Raw genomic sequence first — 21746 nt, 5'->3', positions numbered from 1 at the left:
CGCAGACTGTGTACCAGCCAGCGAAGCATGTAAAACATAAAATAGAAATGGGAGTTTATGATTTTGAAAAATTGCATGTGGTATTATGCAAAAAAAAAAAAAAAAAAAAAAAAAAAGGTGAAAGTGCTGAAGATCCAAAGCCATTGGAAGGACCCAAGAATAATGACAGTTTGTTTTCTTTCTGAAGATTATTTTCTTTGTTAGTCTTAGCAGTAATTTTTTTAGTGAAACAGACATCTTGACTGACTCTCTAAAGAAAAAAAACTGGAAAAAACAAAAGCTGCTAAGAAAATTTCCTGAATTTGGATAATCATTTGTTCTTCATTAGAGTGATACTAGATTGCCATTGAAACAACCTCTGCTTGAGAGTTAGAATGCATAGGGATTTTTCCCACGTTGTCAGAGTGAGTGAAAGTTGGGTTTTTCAAATGAAAAATGGAGCTGCAATTACAAACTTGGCTGTAAATTTGTCATAGGTTTCTTGAGTAGAAAATTCATAGGATTTTTTTTTTTCTGTGATAATTCTGTGTAGAGATTGTTATTAGAATGAGATATTCTTTAAACAGTCACAACCAAGACTGCAGAGTATTCTTGTTTATTTCAGAAAGCAGAAAGGAAGCATTACCATTCATGACAAATAAAATGAATCACTTTTGTTTTAAAATAATATATATTTTTAATAGAATTACAGAATCATAGAATGGCTTGGGTTGGAAGAAACTTTGAAGACCATCTAGTTCCAAGTCTCCTGCCATGGGCAGGCTTTCCTTCGCCATTTCAGGCTGCCTTGGGCCCCATCCAACCTAGCCTTGAGTGCCTCCAGAGATGGGGTATCCACAGCTTCTCTGGACAGCAGTACCAGTGCCTCCCTCTAACATCTAACCTAAATCTCCTCGCTTTTGTTATAAAATATTCCTTCTTCTCCTATCACAATCAGACCATGTAAATGTTGTTCCCCCTCCTGCTTATAAGCTCCCTTCAAGTACTGGAAGGCTGCAAGAGGTCTACCAAAGCCATTTTGTCTGCAAACTCAGCAAGTCCAGGTCCGTCAGACTTTCTTCATAGGAGATCTGCTCCAGCCCTTTGATCATCTTTGTGGCTCTCCTCTTTCACATGAAAAGCAAATATGCAATAACAGAACAATATGAAATCAGAATCTTTTATATGTATTCTTGGAGAGCTTTGCTTTCAAATATAGAACTTCAGAGCTGCACCTGTTGTACTCTGCACTGGTGTGGCTTTTAGCATAAACAGACATTACTGAGCATTTAGATTAAGCACAACTAGCAGCAAATCTTCAGTGAGTTGCTTTGTGAGGTACCAGTGTGAAATGTGGACAATCAGCATTTTTTTTTTCCCTAGTCCTTTCCACCTTTCTCCTCTCCCACACAGCAATTTGTATATGTATTATAATTTAAAGACTGAGCTGCCCTTTAAACCTAGAAGCAAAATGTTCATGCTTAAAAGCTTAAAAATGATAGATTAAATGATATTTAATTATTGTGCATTTGTGTTACATAATGGCAGTCTGCTACTAAATTAAAATTCATTAAATAGAAAATGAATCAGACATTCAGTACTTTTGAGATGTTGAAAGAGAATAACCAACAGTTAGTGGTACATTACTGTCTGTTTTTCTGTTTGCTTTCTTGTAATTTCTCTTCATTTCATTATTAATATAATCTCTTTAGCATACTCATCTAATATTTATTTCATCCTGATAAATTCTCAGCCATCTTCTTTTCAGCCGTGAAAGATAAGAAGTGAATCATTTAGCCCATTTCCAAAATGTTTCATCACTGCTCTTAGTGGTGATATTGTCATGTTAATTACAGTTTGAAACAGGAAATGGAAAATAATGGCTAATCTCATTGTAACTTCATTTCACAGTAAACAGACTTAGTGGGGAGTGGGACAATAAGATGTGCCAGGAGTGACTGGGACACTGCAATAAGGATTTCAGTAACTTGGTAAATTTCCCCTTTTAGGGAAAGCAGAGGCTTTGCAATTAACTGAGTTAACTAACCAACAGTTTACTGAGATTTGCATTGCCAGATATGATTGCTGCTGTGAATTAATGAATGAATGATGTAATCCATCTTTTCTCTTCCCCATTGCTATGACCTCAGTAGCAAAACTGTGACTTCACTTCCAGAAGTAGACTATCAGGAAAGTGGCCAGATACAAACAGTGAGAATGATCAACCTTCTAAAAGTATACATGTGGGGAAAGGTTGAACAGAGTAGGACTGCTTAGTCTAGAAAAGACTGAACTGAAGGAAGTTATGCTAATCTCTTTCAATACTGAAAAGATTAATCAGAAAAATAATGTATTGTTAGTCATAGTTAATTTGGCTGTTAAAAAAAGTGGATTTGAGTTACAGTGGAAGAGTTTTAATATGAACATGCAGGAAAATTTTAAAGATGAGGATAATTAAGCATTGGGTTGCACTGCCTGGAAGGCTGGGCAATCTTCATCACCATGGATTGGTTGGAGCACGTGAGCTGTGCAGATTGATTTTGATGTAACTCATTCAGATGCAGGGTCAGAGGACTACTCCAGAGATCTCAGTCAGACATGATTTCTTAAGGTTTCTAGATTTTGTTTGTTTCGTTTGATTTTCTAGTAATCCCCTCCAAGGCAGATTTCTTGTATGCTTTCAGCAAATACTGGGAAGACAAACAACTGGACTTAACACATTAGGTTTCTCAATTGAATGCAAGACTATATATTTAGCAAGAACGCTGGAAGAATGCTGAAACAGATTTATTAGCTTATAAACTTAGTTACTTGTTTAAGATTCCCTATTGCTTCTATCCCTCAGGTTGTGTATTCCATTAGTAGATAAGGACAGATTTTCTGTGAATTCACAAAGTGCTTTCCATCCACGCATAAGACTCCAGACTGGTCTTGTTTTTTAATGTAAGAATACATAGCATTTCCCAAATTAATGAATTATCTAATTAATTAATTTTTTATGTCTATGTGGAAAAGCTTCCTATTGTGACAGCTGTGATCTCTTTTACCCTACCATATCTCAGCAAAGCATTTTTCCTGTATTGAAAAGCAACACAGAAACCCTATCCTTAAAAATATTTAAAATGCATTATTAAGTATTATTCTTACAAATATAAAAAATAGTTCATTAAATAGGCATACTTTAAAACCGTAAAGACAGTCTAAAGACATTTAGCTCTTATGAGAATGCATTGTGATGTTTCTATTTGTCTGATCCAGTTATGATCTGTTTTTTTTAATTTGTGTTCAAAATATGTAGTACCTGAAATCTGCCATATTGTGCTACAGAAGAGGGCAGCTAAAGTGTTCTCAAGAGACTATTTAGCCCTTACATAAAGATAGTATCTTGTGACTCCAAGGATGAAGACTTTACAGCCTCTGAAGACATTCTGTTCCATTTTTTAACTACCCTTATGACTCTGAAGTATCTTATAAATACCCAGTTAGTCTCATTGCTGCAATTTAAGCCCTTTACGTATCTTGTTCACTGTTCATTGAGCACATCCTCATCCTTTTTATGTATTTGAAGATGGTTGTTTTATCCCCTAGACTGAATAATTTCTCCAGACTGTACAACCTGAAGTTATTCAGTTTAGTTCCTCAGATTATGTTTTATAGAAACATATGTGATCTTTGCTGATTTCCTCTGGACTTCACATTTGATTTTAATTCAGACTGAACCACAATGATCCAACCTTCATAAAGCACTCTGTCTGATCTCACTAGCAGAGAGTGTAGGAGAAAGTTCATTGAATGTACTCACTGGTGGAGAGTAAATGTGGAAGATCATTTTATCTCTCTATGCCTTTCAGGATGGCATATGGCATTTTTTTGGTAATATTTAATATTGATTCAACATGCGATCTACCTCATAACTCTGAAATCTCAATTTATGAAGTGCTGCCATCTCTCTGTACTTCCTATCTTGTAAAGCTTTACCTTGTTGAACTGCTTGCTTTTTTTTTTTCAGATCCTTTTCAGTTAGGCAGTGTTATGTGGATTAAGTTCTCTGACCTTCAGTGTAGCTCCAACCTTGTTCTATCCAGTGTTACTACTCAAATTTCGTCACTATATATTCTGTTTTATCATCCAAACTTTATTAAATGCTTTTTATAAGTATTGAATAAAAGCAGACTGAGAACAAGCCCTTTCCAGGCCCCACCTTATACCATCCCTTCCATTCTGACAGCAAATCAATGACATGTTTTATCTTCCCAGAGTTTTCTGATATAATTCACACTCAGCCCTTCGGGGCTAGGTCTGTTTCAATAGGTTGCATATGACTGAGAGTGTAATTTGAGATGGTGTCAAAAATCTTTCTAATGTTAAGATAAATGACAACTACCCACTTGTCTCTCATCCACGATGCCTGTTATCTTCCCACAGAAGGAAAAGTGACAGCTTATTGTTGACAGATCCCTGTTGGCTATTATTTGTCTTGTTTATTTGTTTTATCTGTTTTCAAAATGTGTTTGTTTATTTCTTTTGGGATTTATCTGGGAATTCAAGTTAAACCAATAATTCAGTTAATTTGATAAGTCCTTGACTTGTTGTCCCCTTTTCATAGCATAAGCACTATATTTGTGGATACCCCATCCCTGGAGATGCTCAAGGCCAGGTTGGATGGAGCCCTGGGCAGCCTGAGCTGGTGGGTGGCAGCCCTGCCCGCACCAGAGGTCTGGAACTGAGTGGGCTTTTTGATCACTTGCAACCAAAGCCATTCAATGATTCCATGGTTTACAATTTGGAAGTTTTCCATACTTTCCCATAGAGTATAAGTTGTTTTCCAACTCCTCAGTTAGTTATTTGCATATCATAGAATAAATCTCAATATGCTTAGTTTTTATGGAAGTCCCTGACTTCCTGAAGTGCTCTTATTTAGAATGTTTATCATTCTTTCCTTAGCAACAAGGATTATTTCTTTCCTCCTCACCCTTAGTAAACGCACTGGGTAGTGTTTTCTCTAGCTTAAACGTCTTCTGCATTGACCTGATTTTTTCTGAAATAGAGTTAATTTTCCTCCTAATAGCTTTTCTGGTCCTCAGTTTGAGATTTAGGATGAGAATAATGTTGATAACACATTGATGTTTTAGTTGTTGCAAAGCAGTGCTAAAAGTCAAGGATGTTTCAGCTTCTAATGCTGCCCTGCCAGTAAGGGGGCAGAGAGCAGGGAGGGGACAGAACCAGAAAAGCTGACCCAAACAGGACATCCCACATCATGTGATGTCATATTGAACAATAAAACTTGATGAGTTGGTTGGGAGAGCTAATGCTGCTTGGAGTCTGGCTGGGGCATCAGTTGACATGTGGTGAGTAATTGCATTGTGTGTCACTTTTTTTGTACACCTTTTTGTCATTATTATTCTTTTTCTTTTCCATCCTATTAAACTATCTTTATCTCAACGCATGTGATCTACCTTTTTAAATTCTCTCCCCCCATCCCACTGGGGCAGGATTGAGCAAATAGCTGCATGGTGCTGAGCTGCCTGCCAGTTTAAACCACAACACACATGCTTGTTTTTTGCCTGTCAGATCACTAAGTCTCTCTGCAGAATTTTCAATTCAATTATTGACACTTTATTCTTAGCTTCAGCAGAGGCTTGGCAGAGAGCTCTCCCCCTGCTGCTGAAAATCTTAATATAAATCACAGTCTGTTTGTTGCCATTTCTGAAATAGGTCAGACTTTCAGACTTTCTACATGTGATTTTGTTACCTGGATGGAGCTATGTTTGAAAGCTCTCTGTGATTTCCTTTTTTTATGTAGTGCTGAAAATCTAAAATGAGTAGAATGGAAAGATCTGACTGTTCCCTAAATGGAGCTGACAAAGATGGCACGAGCTATTATAGTGCAAGCTACCTTAGAGGAATGTCAAAATCTACATCTCAGTGTTTAGGACTTTGCAGTGCTTCAGGGTAGAAGATACTGCACGCATTAGCAGCTATTTTCCTTTAAAAAGGTTAGACAAATAAATCAGGAATGGTTTAGTGATACTTCTCTTGAAGTGGGGAAATAAATTGGAACCCCACCTTTCAATCGGACTTGTCTGTTCCTCTGTCACAGTGAATCGTGTCACAGTTCTGCTGAGGAGAGTGCACCTTTGATCAAAATTTCAAGTGCTTCACTTTGCTGAAATGCTTTTTGGAGATTGAGGACCATAAGATCACGTGACCTTCCAGCTCTGTTTCCTGTTATTCTTTGGGTGGTCAACTTTGTGCTTTCTGTCTTGCCAACACTCGTGCTTGAATGGAAATATCTGAAATAAATAAATAAATAAATAAATAAATAAATAAATAAATAAATAAATAAACAAACAATGTTTGGCTAATTTATAGTTTAGAAGAAAGAAATAAATAATATTAAACATTTATGTCCTTGTTGCCATAACTTCACTGAAATTATCGGACTGGTCTGAATCTGAGTCCTAGTGCAGGACATAGTATCTATCAAGAAGTCCATCATGAAAGTGTTCAGGAACAAATTCCCCCAGTGACTAAAAATATTTATGGTGACTCTTTTTTTCATTAGAATAAAGGGTTCTTTCAGTGAATTAGCCAGCAACTAAAGATGAAAGCCATTTACATTCAGATGGTATTTGTGATTAACCCCTTCTTTCTCTTAACTCTGAGGAGTGGAAATGGCGGTGAATCCAAGCAACACTGAGAATGAAAGGTATCTACAAATTGATGGGAATATACTCTGAAGCACTGGATTGGACAGATCTGACTCAAAACAGTAACTTAGGCAACTTTAATTAAGAGCAATAGGTTTGATAAGGAGAAAGTTTGCTGTGGATATTAAAAGCTTTATCAATAAATGCAACTACTCCATTAAACTAATGATAGCATGGATCTCGTGCAGAGCTAAAAATAATCCCTGGACACATTGGGAATGATGTTAAGGAAATCTTTGCCAGGGCTGAACTCCTTTTATTTTCTCAAAGTGCTACATTTTTGAAGTATGTTACAGGCTGTTTCTGCTTGATCTACAAGAAAAAGAATATTCCCCAACCTTGAGGTTCAAACAGACTTAATACTAGTAAAATCTTATCACTTGACAGAAAAAAAGATGAAGGTGAAGATTGCGGGTTTCCTTTCAAAGTAGCATTTTCCTTTAAAAAAAAATCTGATGATAAGTTATAGGTTTTTTTCTTTGTTGTTTTTGTTTGTTTTATTTTAATTTGAGAGTTTTAAAAAATACTTTATTTATAGGTAGTTATGGCTTGATCTGCTTTTAGTAGAATATAATGACTTCAGTCCCCATGTGTGCATCATAACTTACATAGCAATAGGGCACCAAAATGCTCATTAAAATCTCCCCAAGTGCATTCAAGTCCATGTAAAGGCAGTGAGGCTTTCTGAGTAATGATATTCAATAGAATCTGTCTATTTGAAAATTATCTGCATAAAGAATAACTTTAGAAACCTGATTTGCAATCTGATCCCTTCATAATAATGATATATTTTTGAAATACATACGAGTCCTTGTACATTACTTTCAAAAAATCTCAAATCTGCTGATGTCATCTTGAATAGGATATTTCTATGACGTAAAACTATTAAGGAAATGACTGGGAGGAGGGAGAGGATATGGTCTTGTTTGGAAATAAAGAGCCTATCTCCAGAGGCAGTTGCTTTAATAGTAATTAATATTCATGTTTCCAAAAGAAAAAAATATATTGCTTGTACTGAATAGAAGTGCCTACAAGGTTGCAGTAAATTTCCATCTAATATTTGAACTGAGCAGTAACAGTAGCTGTTTACATGATGACCTGCTAATTGCTACAGTTTGTGCCAGTCTACTTCCCAAGACACCTGAGAATAAAAAGAGATTTTCCTTGCATTGTGTGCGCAATAAAAAATCTGGCATCTAGCAAATCAAAGAGAATGCATTCCAGCTCATACTTTTATATTAGCAGTCTATTAGAATAGTAGAATAGCTTGGGTTGGAAGGGATCTTAGAGATCATCTGGTTCCAACCCTCTGCCATGGGCAAGGTTGTCCACATCATTTAGTGTCAGTACTTCTGGAGCCCACAAGTGCCAGCCAAATCAGAGTTAGAGAAAAGTAGTCTTTAACATAAACAGATCCTGAACTGTGTGCAATGACCAGCATTTTAAGGATTGGGTTTAAAGTCTGTAAAACACTACTCTGTAGACTGTGATACAATAGTGTGATAATTCTTTATGATTTTCACACTATCCTCTGCCATGAAATATTGTGTGATTTAACTAGCAAGGCTGTTTTCTTAAAGTCTCAGCACACTGAGTGTGCTATCAGTGGAACATACTTCCATTGATAAAGCAAGACTGATATTTAACTTTTTCTGTTTATGATCACAAGAAATTTGATATCTTTTTGCACTATTTTCTCTTTGCACATATCATCTCCTTTGTTTACTTATTTGTTTGCTTTGTGTCAGCTGAGACTTAGTTGTCAATGTGGACAGAACATTAAAAATGCATTCTCTTACATAGAGACTGTGGCTACGGGAAGCTGGAGATGAGAAGAAAGATACTGACATGCTGAGGAAGCAGAACAGTTACAATGTTTCTTGTATAAATTCTTTGAAATAGATTGCTCACTTTTAAAAGAAAAAAAAAGTGTTTTAATTATGCATTCTGATATAGGTACTTGCCAAGCAAAAGCCCTTCTAGACCTGAGAGATGGAGATAAGTTTAGGCTGTGGCATCACTGAGATTCAGAAAATAAAATATCTCTACTTAAAGATTTTACCTCATTTTAAACTTACTTACGTGCCTCCACTGCTCTTGTCTGCATGACAGCTTCCCTCCAGACTGAGGGAAAGGTGAGCAAAGCTGAGGTTCAAGCAGATTAAATAACTTGCCCAAGGTCACCAAGAAAGTCAGATTGTAACAGAGCTATATATACTCTAAGCAAATCATAGAATCGTAGAATCATTGTGGTTAGAAAAGACCTTAATGATCATCAAGTCTAACCACACCAAACCATACTACCCTAACAACCCTCCACTAAATCATGTCCCTGAGCACCTCATCCAAATGGACTTCAAACACATTCAGGAATGGTAACCCTAACCCTAATCACCCTAACCCTGACTCTCAACCACACCCCTGGGGAGTCCATTCCAGTGCTTAACAACTCTTTCTGTAAAGTTTTTCCTGATATTTAATTTAAACCTCCCCTGGCGCAACTTGAATGACACTAAAGACCAAATCTGTGCAACTATTCTGCAGCACTACTTTCAAATAATGTATATTTTACCTTCTCCCCTGGTCTTTTCCCTTCTTTGTATACACTCAGGCTTCTCAGACTCTTCTTCAGTCATGTCTGACATTTGACTGCATTAGTTTTCAACTGGTGTTTGGTAAAAACAAAGAAACAATCCCATGTTCTTTACAAATATTTAGGAATATCGGTGCCTCGGGTTCCAGAGAAAGATGTCTCAGTTTTTAGGAAAACATCTGTATGTGGTGAGCAATGTAAATAATTCTAAGAAATTACAGAAAATTTCTTGATCATAGTGATTTGAGACTGCAGTTGACAATCTGAATTCACTCTAGTTTATTTTGTAGTGCCTTCCTTTCAAGTATATTTTTTGCCCTTGACTTATTTCCATTCTGCACGTGCTTGCTTAAATGTTTGAAAGTTTAGTCTGTAAGAATGCCCAGCTATTCTCTAGAGGAATAAAATCTGTCTAGCAGACTGAATACAATGATCATTATATTTAGGCTCATAATGAATTCACTTTAGTTGAACCAGTTTTCAGTTTAATTTTGGTGTGCGATGGTTCAGATAACTTGATTGGACAAGGTACATTAGAGACTGGAACTTCTACTCTGAGAGTAGATGCATGAGACAATTCAAAAAGCTAAATATTTGACTAAATTGCCTTAACTCAGTCACTTGCTGTGCTCTTCTGATAAGCTTTTTTGTCAGAAGGGAAATACTTCCAGAAACTTGAGTCAGACATAAGTCTAGCTCTTAGTAACAGCAGCAAGGAATGTTTCAAGCTTTTGTCATTTTTTGTAACTGAGAATCTGAATATGTTTTAAAAGACATATGAAGTTGTATGTGAGAGCCTTTATGCTTCTGAAGATCTTTGCTAAGTAGTCAAATAAGATGTTAGCTTGCTCCTATATTTCTTGCAGAATACACTGTTTATATTCCCCTGTCTGTATTTTGCATAATTCTATTCATTAGAATAACATTAGTAAACATGTATTTTTCATTTTTAGATACATTTCTAGCTCTGAGATAAGACTTCAAAAATGGAAATTCCTGCAATTGATAGTGCAACATAATCCAAAACATTAAAATACCATCCAGCTAAGTCCTCAATATAAATCCTCTGAAGTTTATCAAAGTGCTCTGTATTATTACCCCTTGGTGAATTACGCAATTGATAATTATTTCCATTATTGTAAAGAATGAAAAACAGAGTGTTCTTGTATATTTAAATGGTTCAGAAATTGTATGTGACCTATTAACAGCATTTTGATCGGTCTCCTTCAGTTGCTTGGAGCATTGCTAGATGAATGAACTGCTCAGTTGTTGGAGGAATATAGGTGCCAGGAATGTGAATGTGATTTTTGTACAGTGGCATGTAAATCTCATCTTGTTTGATCCCATTTCTCGAATCATTAATTTTTAGCTTTGTTATTAGATATTAGAGAAAATTGTATTTGTAATGTTCATGAAGGATAGAGGTGTTTACTCAATTTTGATATGAAATGGTATTTCCTCAGTGTTTTGATGGTTTAGTGAACTGTGAACCTTAGTGCTGCAAATTAAAGCAAATTGCCTCTCCATCAGGCAGATATCTCACATAAGGATGATTTTTATGTCTATTTAAATAGCAATGAAGCCATTCTCTTTCTGTATCGTGATGTATTTTGTAGAAATTGAATATGTGCCTTACAGACATGCTGTCACACTCTTTCAGATATTTTTATTGTAGTAAGTATTGGAATTGTTGAAAACAAAATCTGGTGACAGGGGACTGTGAAGCATTCCATGACAGCAGATCAGTCTATCAGACACTGCAAATTCAATGCAGCTACTAAAATGAAGTTGATAATAATCACTATTAAATTAATTATATTAATGGTAATAAATACAGATCCAGCCAACCCAGTCCATCTGATCTAAAAAAATGTATTTTACACTGAATTTAGTCTTGTCATATGTCATACTGTAGTGAAAAGCAGCTAGCAGATGTCACATGAAAATGAAAGTTACAAAAAAAAGTCTTCTATTATCCAAGTTTACCTAAGGCTACTTAAAGAACTGAGATTCACACAGCTCTAGCAGGGTCTGAGCAGTATAAAGACTGCTAAAGACTGAGAAATTTTGATCAATAAGGGCTGAAGATCTGCATTACTTTCTCATATTTCGTTTTAATGTCAAAAAAAACCCTTCTCTTATTCCATTTTCGTGTGTGTGGTCTTGTGTTCCTTGTCATTTTCATTTCCCCATGAGAATCCTGTTTAAAAATGTATGACTAAAGCTATTCTGATGTTAGTTTTGCAGTATTTGAATTTATAAATCACTTTGGGGCAGGTTTTCCAAAGCATTTAGATGATAAAAACTGTATATGCAAAGAGAGTAGGATTTTCAACAAGAGATAAAGCGTATAGGCTCCCGTTTAAATTAATTAACTCAACTGAACAATTTCCCCGTGGCAATTTTGAAAATTCCACTGCTATGTGTTTCTGTCTACGTAAAAAAAATCTGGTTTTCGAAGGAGGCTAAGCATTCAGAAATTCCTTTTGAATTTGATGACAATTATAGGTATTCAGCAGTTCTGAAAATTATACAGTGTGCATGACTGTATGCTCCAAAATGTCTCTGATGATCCTCCTCTTTCTTGTATATCAGTTCCTGCTATCATATATTATCTAAATTTAATCTCAGAGAAGATGTGGGTTCACTAGTGCTGTAACCTGTAGATAGAAAAATAATGACACAGGTGAATATTCTGCACAGATTCAAGAACTCAGGAAGGTGATACATACGTTTGATAACTGGAAAAACGAATAGAGCTTTAAGAGCTTTGTTGTAATAAAGTCTTTGAATGTTTTTCTTTATTAAATTCATATAGGAAAAAAAAAAATAGACCAAGAATACAGACAAGGAGTGCTGCATGTTATGGATATCTGGACATTACTGGAATAACCAGAAGTAGCATGGCTTTTCAGTGAACTGGATTGCTTCTGGCTGAAATGAACAGAAGATACTCCCCAGAAGGACATCTCAGTCTTCTTTAATCATTACTCAGTTTAATCATTAATCAGTCCCAAAAATGTCCTTAAATGGACTCAGGGGTCTCACAGAGTTGCCCGTGTGAGCATGTTCCTCTTCATTACCATGCAGTAGTTACCATGCATTACCATGCAAAAGGGCAAAGTTGTTTGCCCTTTTGCGTGTCAAATGGCAGTCAAGTCCTGCACTGTGCAGAAGAAGGGACAAAGGAGACAAAGAGCCAGTCTGCATGCTTCTCCTGTATTCAGCCTGTGTAGTTCAGTGACATGGTACTCAAAGGAAGGAAAAGAAGGCTGGTCATGCTACATTGTGGTTTTCTCTCAAATCTGTTGAAAAATGACTGGAAAAATAAACCTTTAGGGCCAAAATTATCCCTCTTGGAAAGCTGTCCCCATTCTGTCCTCCTCCAGAAGGAGCTGTAAACACTCCTGACACGTGAAGTGTTCTTACTGCTGTTTCACTTATAAATGAAACCTCTAAATTGAATGAAAGTGCTAAGTACTTAGTAGACAAGAAGAAAGTGAGTCCTTCATGTTTGAGTGCTTACTACCTAACAAAGGAATAAAAGATGGAGAATGGGAGCATGGCAGAGCAAATCTAGTGCCTTTAAGAAATTATTTGCAAACCTCTCTGGATCACTCGGTGTGACCTCCTGCAGAACACACTGTTACTAAGGGTGGGCTAAGAGTTGCTGGGACTAACTTGAGTGATAATTTTAAGCCAGAGTGGGGAAAAAAAATTATGTGGGGATTATGCACGAAAATTAGACAAGAGCATGAAAAAAAAAAGCACATTTATTTTGTTAATGCTCTGCTGTGAGAAATCTGGGACTTCCAAAGAAAAACTGCTCTGTGTGCATCTGCTTTATACTACAAAAAGAATCTTGGAATTTTTAAATCAGGAGAACTAAAGTGTAGTCATGACATCTTTTTCCGTTATCATTCAGAAAGCAGCATATACTCATTTTTGTCTTCTAGAAATGAAAACAAAACTCCTTTGTGAATTTTCAAACTCAGGAAGTAAAAGAAGTGTGAAATACCAACTTTCGTGGAAGGCATGGCATTACATTTCCTATATATTGATGTTTTTTTCTGACACTTTTTGTTCTGACAAAACTGATGCAAGGAGATTTCAGTCTTTTTCTTCATTGTGCCAAGAACTTATTTGAAACTCATGTAACCTTATTTTGTAATTAAATGTTTGAGAGCTAGCGGTACTTATATTTGCATATGATTAACTTTTAAAGCGCTGTGTACAGGGTTTTTTGCTTTTAAAGCAGCCATGAGTCAATAAATATCCTTACAGATGTCAATTTGGTCAGCAGTAAAGAGGTAAATAGAAACTAATGACACTCATCAAGCCAGTGGCATGAATGATTTATTGGACACAATCATTTAACACTTTCATAAAGTCAATACATGGGGAAGAAATAGGTTTCTTATTATGGTAAACTGCATTTGAACTGTCAGCATGTAGTGATTTATGACGAACGTGTGGCCAGGATTAGGATATTATAAATGGGAGTAAATAGAAGGCTCATTAATTTTTTATACCCGCAGGTAGAAGACATGCAGTGGGCTAATAGAGAGCACACTCATCCGGCATCTGTCTGCAGCCTACCCTGTAAAGCTGGGGAAAGAAAGAAAACCGTGAAGGGGGTGCCCTGCTGCTGGCACTGTGAACGCTGCGAAGGGTACCACTACCAGGTGGATGAATTCAATTGTGAACTGTGCCCCATCAATAAGAGACCGAATGCCAACCGTACAGATTGCCAGCTTATCCCCATAATCAAACTGGAGTGGCATTCCCCATGGGCCATTGTGCCCGTCTTCATAGCTATCCTTGGGATAATTGCCACCACCTTTGTCATCGTGACGTTTGTCCGGTACAACGATACTCCGATTGTTAGGGCCTCTGGAAGGGAGCTCAGTTATGTGCTCTTGACTGGGATTTTTCTCTGTTATTCCATTACTTTTTTAATGATTGCCACTCCTGATACAGTGATCTGCTCATTTCGGAGGATCTTCCTAGGACTCGGCATGTGTTTCAGCTATGCTGCCTTGCTTACCAAAACAAATAGAATTCACAGAATATTTGAACAGGGTAAGAAATCAGTCACAGCTCCCAAATTTATTAGTCCGGCTTCCCAGCTGGTGATCACTTTCAGTCTCATATCCTTGCAGCTTATTGGAGTCTTCATCTGGTTTGCTATTGATCCACCACACACCATAGTAGATTATGGAGAGCAGAGGACTCTTGAACCAGAAAATGCCAGGGGAGTTCTCAAATGTGACATTTCAGATCTGTCTCTCATTTGTTCCCTTGGATACAGTATTCTCTTGATGGTCACGTGTACTGTTTATGCTATTAAAACAAGAGGGGTTCCAGAGACCTTCAATGAAGCAAAACCCATTGGATTTACTATGTACACAACCTGCATAATTTGGTTAGCTTTTATTCCAATCTTTTTTGGTACGGCCCAGTCGGCAGAGAAGGTAAGTGGTGAATTTACAAATCAAATACTGTAATTTTTTTTTTTTTTTTTTTTGTCTTGCAATATTTGTAAAACTGCAACATTTTCGCTCTAAAGATTTAGTAATTTTCAGTGCTAATTATGAACAGAGTCTCAGGATTCATAGAAAATAAAGTATGTGATTCAAATGGTAGGTTTCCTGCATTTCAACACAACGTACTGAATGTGACTATGGATAATAATGTTGGTATTTTCTTGCTATATCCTTACTTTAAATGACTGTTTCTGTTGATGCTCAGTTACTGCCCTTCTCTGATGCTCCAGCCTGTTACATGAAGCACTATAAATCTTTATAATCCACAGACCTGATAGCAACGGCTATGTCTCAAAAGTCCGAGAAGATCAATGTACATTTGTCAAAAATAATAAAGAAGAGTGCCTGGACAGAATGAAAACAATTGCTATTCCCTCTGATTGACGCATATAATTTAAATAAGATAGGAGGAGTGAATGAAGCATAGGTGAAATCACTTAAGGCACTTATTATTGTCTCAGAGGGAAAACTTTTTCCTGATGTTTTAATGAGAAGTTCAACATTGCACGCTTGGTTATATGTTATTCCTTTTTCAGTTGGCACAGTTCTTTCCTGGTATCAGTCATGCTGAGACCATACAAATCATATCATTTAACTCTCCCTCTCTCTGTTCTAATGGGAAGACAGGGATAAATATATATTGTGTGAGTTTTAGTCATCTATAGTGATGAAGAGAATGAGTTAGGCAGGAAAGAGCAATAATAGCAACATCCTTCAAAACTGCAAATCTGTACGATTTGGAAAAATCATAAAATAAGAAAATAAAGTCTTTACTCCTTTACACAAATTCTTTTCCCTTTTACCAGGTGATTTTTATAATGTTTTTTAAATACATGTATTGAATTTAATTAATTCAGTTGGAAAAGTTAGCATGTACCCACTTCTAATTGCTCAAAAGTTTAACATGTTCCTGGTTCAGGTTACACTCTTGCTTGTAGAATAAAGAAATAGATCCATATGTGTTTTAAAAAAAAAGTCTGTTAATTCACATGGATAAACTGTCTGGTGAAAAGTGTGTGGCAGAAAAAAACATTTTCCGCACGAAAAATTGAAGTAAGCAGGCTTACTGAATTGGATAAGGCTTGATTTCCACGGCTATTTGTATTAAATCAGAATAAATGAGTAATAAGATAATGACATATTATAGATACACCACAGATTTAAAAAGGTCTCTTTGATATAAGAAAACAGATTCAGGTGCATTGTATTTAAATTCTGAATTTCTGTGGGTGTGCTCAGTTTTAAGTCAGAAAAAGAATTTGTAGCACATTTGTTTTAACAGCTTGGTCTAGTAAGTTTTATGGTAAGTACCTATAACAGTACAAATGCATTTCTGAGTATTGAAACACAGAAAATATTACTTGGCTGGAAACTGGGCAGTGAGGTCTGATTTACACCATTGTTTCATCTTATCTTGTAGTAAAGGATGATTTTGGTTTTGACATCTGTAGATGGGATTGATGAATACCTCGTTTGCATTTGTCATGTGAAACCCAAGACTAAATGCATAAATTATACTAAATCACACAGCTAAATTTCACTTCTTAGTTGTCTTCTTTAAAAATGATTTCTTATTCTTCAGATAACTTTCAGGAAGAAGAAAAGCAAATTAATATGCTAATGCAGTAGTCTTGTAATTCAAATAATTATTTTCACAGTGTTTCTATTTTTGGCTGCAAATAAAAACATATTTAGACACAGAATATTACAGACATAATCATAATAGCTCGTGCCTTCATACAGTTAATGGTTTATTTGAAGAGGAAAAAAGGTAGTAGCGTAGTGCACACGTACATATATTGTCAGAGTATACTCCAACTTGGAAGGGACCTTAAATATCATGAAGTTCCAGACCCCTTGCCATGGGCAGGTTGCCAATGACTGGATCAGCCTGCCTGAGGCCCCATCCAACCTGATCTTGAGTGCCTCCAGGGATGGGGCATCCACAGCTTCTTTGAGCAGCCTATGCCAGTGCCTCACTGTCCAGTGAGTAAAGAATTTCCTTCTAACATCTAATTTAAATTTCTCCTCTTTTAGATCAAAACTGTTTCCCCTTGTCCTGTCACCATCTACCCTTGTAAAAAGTCAGTCTCCCACCTGTTTTTAAACACCATTTAATTACTGGAAGGCTGCGTTGATGTCTCGGCAGAGCCTTCTCTTCTCCAGGCTGAAAAAGCCCAGCTCCCTCAGTCTTTCGTCCTAGGAGAGTTGCTCCAGCTCTGGAGCGCTCTGATATCTTTGTGGTGTTTTCTGGACCCACTCCAAGAGCTCTGTGTCTTTCGTGTGTTGGGACCCAAGCAATGCCTGGATGGAGGTTTCTCAGTATTATACAGCACCTAGAGAAGCATTTTTAAACCAAACTAATATATTATTGAACGTCTTATTTGAGATTTTTTATATTGTTAATCTTGAAGGCCTTTTCTAATCTAATTCATTCAAAGATTTTATGATCTTTTTTGAAGACTGAAGAAATTAAATAAAAAAGCAGACTTTTTTTTCACGCACTTTGCCATTGATTTTAAAATCTATTTTTTAATGGGTTAAATTTGTTTGGAGAGAATGAGCAATAAGTTGAGGAACTTCACATACTCTTCATAGCAATGGTTCCTTTTTTGAAATGTTGACTGTAATGAAATTTAATGTAGCATTCGTTACAAGCCAGGTGTATTTCAGAATAGCATTTAATTGTGCTTTTGAGTTTAAACTTACTACTTTTGGAATAGGGTAGGCAAAATTTCTCCAGAATGTTTTTCAAGCACTTCTGTTTTCTTAAATATTAGTAGAACTCTAAACAGTAGGAGAAATCATTATGCATATGTGGAAAAAGATTTCATATTAATAAACTATGCTATGAACACAGATTAAGTAGAACGCTTTGAGAATCATTTTTATTTCACTGTCAGGATATTTCCACTAATAAATGAAAATAAACAATAACTAAATGGTAAACACGGGTGTCTGGATCCAAAATTCATAAATAATTATGGAAAGGTTATCTTTATATTAGTGGTTATTGAATCACTGCTCCCCAAATGTAACATTGCACAAAGACTCTGGGTGGAATGTGAAAGAGTCTAAGCCAGACTATGACTGTTGGTGTCTGTCAGACAACAGACATGCATGTTGAAGAAGATGTAAATAAACATCATAAGTATTTTTCCTCAGACAGACTGCTTTATCTTCCAACCCAAACCAGTCTATGATTCTATGGTCTTGCTCAGGTTTCGGTTATGGTACATGGGCTGGGGAAAATACCTCTCATTGCTGGTTAGTATATTAAATATCTGAATATGCGTGGTGTGACACATCCATAAGGGAAAACATGCTAAAAAGCTGGTGTAACTTGAGAAGACTAAGTAAGAATATTGATTTATAGACTTGACACTGGTAATTTTTTTAGTAGCACTTTCCAACATGTACCATTTCTATGCATAAGTTATGTAAATTTACATATGCTTAAAACTAATACAAAATTGAGAAAAAGACTAAATAATAATCAATGAAAGATTAAAAAAAAATCCAAAATAACCTTCACACCCCAAGTTTGGTGGCTTTTATGGATCTTCTTGTTCATTGTTTGTCCTTGTTCTCAAGTAGAAGAACAAAAAAAAAGCGTATGTGATTAAGCATGACATTTTAGGTTATTTCTGTGGATGTTCTACAGAGAACTATATGAACTATATAAGCATTGACTTTATGTCCCTTTATGTCCTGTGTGATTTTTTTCATTCGTTATTTTGTTTGTTCACGATCAGACCATTTTGACAGCTGCTGTTGTTAAGAAAAGAATCCACTATCAACAGTTAAATTATTCCAGTGCATCATTGAACTAAATGAAAAAAAAAAGAGAGAAAAAAAAAGATAAAAAAAGAAACCCTGTCATAAAGCACTATTTTCCTAACACTTGCATAAAAGTTAGTGAGATGTACTACTAAAAGAAACGAAGTTCTGTGAGAAGCATGCTGTCAGTTTAAGCTTCCAACTGCATCTATAAGCAGCAAGACACTTAAGTACTGGGATCATCTGGAACAGAGATGTCTAAAATGTCATGACTGGAATGCTGCAAAAAAAGAGTGAAATCAGCTGAGTGATTAAAAGAGATGTTTGAACCTCTGGGTAAAATGAAGTTACAGCAGCAGACTACATACACACACAAAGCAAGCAAACAAACAAACAAACAAAAAACCCACTGAGGATTAATGTCTCTGTAAAGTACATTTATATTTTATAAACAAAGCTATTTTATTTTCCTTCTTCAAGAATTGACAGGTAGATTAATCACACTCATTCAGAAATAATATAGGCATCATTTGTTATATTAACCTGGAAATATTCTGTTTTAAATGAGAAGATGAGTGTTTTTTTTCCCGTACTGCAAAGTAAAACAGATTGTACTCTCTACTACAAAAAGAGGACCATAGAAAATGCTGAAAGATTTCCTTCTTCCATGCCCCATGGAAGAAATTGCAAGGTGCAATCTAATAAGGCAGATGAATTTTACCACAGTTTTGAGTTATTCTGACAACTTTGATCTTTCTTTTCGTAACTGCAGCAAAAATAAAACCAGTAATAATGCAATGTAGATGTCTTACCATAAATTATTATCCACATGATCTTACCATTCCATCTGTTTTCATCCCAGATTTCTTGACCAAGTAGCTCTTCTATTTATATATAGCCATTAATTACAATAAAAGTAGCTAGACACTCTGCTAAAAGCATCTTAATATTAATTTGACTTGTAAGCGACTGGAGTAGTTTTCAGAAGGAAAATACTCAGTTCTCAAGTTTCCAGTGGGAAGAAGAAGTGATTCTATCAGCCTACAGATATGTTCCATCAGATACAGTCTTTAGCATACAAACAAACAAACCCAAAACAAAGCCCTGCTAATAAGAATTCAGGTAGAAATGCTTTACTTCCCCCACATTTCAACAAAACCACCTTTCTTTTCTTTCCTTTATTTTTTCCCTTACATTATGAATTCTTTGCTAAATGTATTCATGTGACTGTAAGAAAACAAAGCATCTTAATGATGCTTCAGGCTGTGTTAATGAAGCAGACTGAACTGAACCTTTTCTTCACCTCAAGGCATTCTCTTTTAATTCCAATCATACTCAGACATCCATCTCTGCAGGTAGTGTACATCACAAGAAAAAATTAAGAAAGATGACTTATCTTGTTAGTATTTATTTAATTTTATGAATAATATTTGGCTTAATATTTGATTAAACCAGAATCTTAAGTATCTCTTCAGAAGGATATTTAGAATGGTTTTTACTTTTTATTTTTATGGAATCCAGAATTAGAAGATGTCTGAAATACTTTCCACGTTCCATAAATTATCATTTTTCAAACTGATTTCTGTACTTTTGATTTTTTTTATTTTTTGTTTTAGAATCATTAGACTGTAGAAGAACTCGAAAGCTGGTTATAAAACTGTAAATACTTGAATTTTTGCATGTTTTGGAAGTACTAGATTGTTGGACAGAAACCTCCCTCACTGTAAATTGTGTAATTGTGTGTTAAGAAGGAGGAAGCTTTCCATAATGTTTTTCTCTTTTTTTTTTTTTTTTTCCCCAAACAAATCTCCTTTTTTCGAAAATGTCTCATGAACTAAATTGTTTCTAAACTTGATAATTTCCTTAGGATTTTTCTAGCCCTCAGCAGGAATGAGAACTTTATTGCTCTGGTGTTAAAACTATGTTGGAAAAAATATGTAAGTGACAATACAACTGAGTTGTTCTTTTCTACCCATTCTTTCTCTGCTCCATTCCCTGGTGGAACAGAAGTGCTTCACTCCTTGCACGTCCCCAAGGCAGCATGTTTCTTTCCAGCTGGTGAATTTATTCAGTGTCATCAACATTGCTGGGTCAATTATTTGGCTTAATAAATTGTAGTTAAAGCAGCCCTATAAATCTGTTCTTTGTATTCAGACTTCCATGAGCTGGTATGAAAGGAAAAAGTGTTTTTACTTTTCTGGTGTGGGTGGATAAACTGCAAAATGTACCTCCAATGAGACACCAGTTAAATTTATAGATTCTCTTTTATTTCAAAAGTCATTTTGTAGGATTCCATTGCACAACTTTTTTTCTTTGGAAAAGCTGGAAAGTATCTTCTAGAATAAAAAGTAAAATCTGTAAAAAAATTAGGGAAAAGAGGTGGACTGGCACATTCTGAATACTGTGAACATTCAGAAGACTTTTTTCAGTTTCAGATTTTTCTTTGTATTCTTTTGAGTTGAACTTGAATTTAGGAAGCAAGGCACTTTTGAAATTGATTAATTTCACAACTTTTATAGTGATCCCTCTTAAGGTGAAAATGTTCAGAATTAGCTGTTAACTGTAACACCTGACTTGGCTTTCAAAAAAAACCCAAACCTTAAATCATAACATTTCTAAGCAGCAAGATCTTGCACCTGGGTTGAAGCAATTGTGTTACCAATACAAGATGGGGGATAAAAGGATTGAGCAAAGCCGTGCAGAGAATGACCTGGGACTGTTGGTAGATGGAAGCTGGACATGATCCAGTAATGCACCCTCACAGCCCAGAAGGCCAAACGTGTCCTGGGCTGAATCAAAAGAAGCAGGGCCAGCAGGGCGAGGGAGGTGATCCTGGCCCTCTAATCTGTACTAGTGAGGCCTCACCTGAAGTACTGCGTCCAGATGTGGAGTCCTCAGCGCAGGAGAGACATGTGTCTGCTGGAACGCATCCAGAGGAGGGCCACAAAAAATGATCCGAGGGATGGAACACTTCTCCTATGAGGACAGGCTGAGAGAGCTGCTGTTGTTCAGCCTGGAGGAGAGAAGGCTCCAAGGTGACTTGATAGCGTCCTTTTGGTTTCTAAAACGGATCTACAGGAAGGAAGGGAGCAGACTCTTTATCAGGATCTGTTGTGATAGAACAAAGGAAAAACAGTT

General features: G+C 36.0%; 1 protein-coding gene across 1 annotated transcript in view; it reads left to right on the top strand.

Annotated features, from left to right (window-relative positions):
• Window positions 1–21746, top strand: part of GRM8 (glutamate metabotropic receptor 8) — a gene marked incomplete at both ends in the record, with an annotated part of 321520 nt that overhangs the window by 269686 nt on the left and 30088 nt on the right. Inside the window, one exon of the mRNA XM_079548285.1 lies at window positions 13821–14756. Within this exon, the coding sequence (XP_079404411.1) occupies window positions 13821–14756 (936 nt within the window). The remainder of the gene's footprint in view (window positions 1–13820; window positions 14757–21746) is intronic.

Source organism: Tetrao urogallus (genome assembly GCF_951394365.1).
Source record: "Tetrao urogallus genome assembly, chromosome: 1".
In the NCBI taxonomy this organism is placed as follows: Eukaryota; Metazoa; Chordata; class Aves; order Galliformes; family Phasianidae; genus Tetrao; species Tetrao urogallus.
This window is presented reverse-complemented; position numbering and strand designations above follow the sequence as displayed.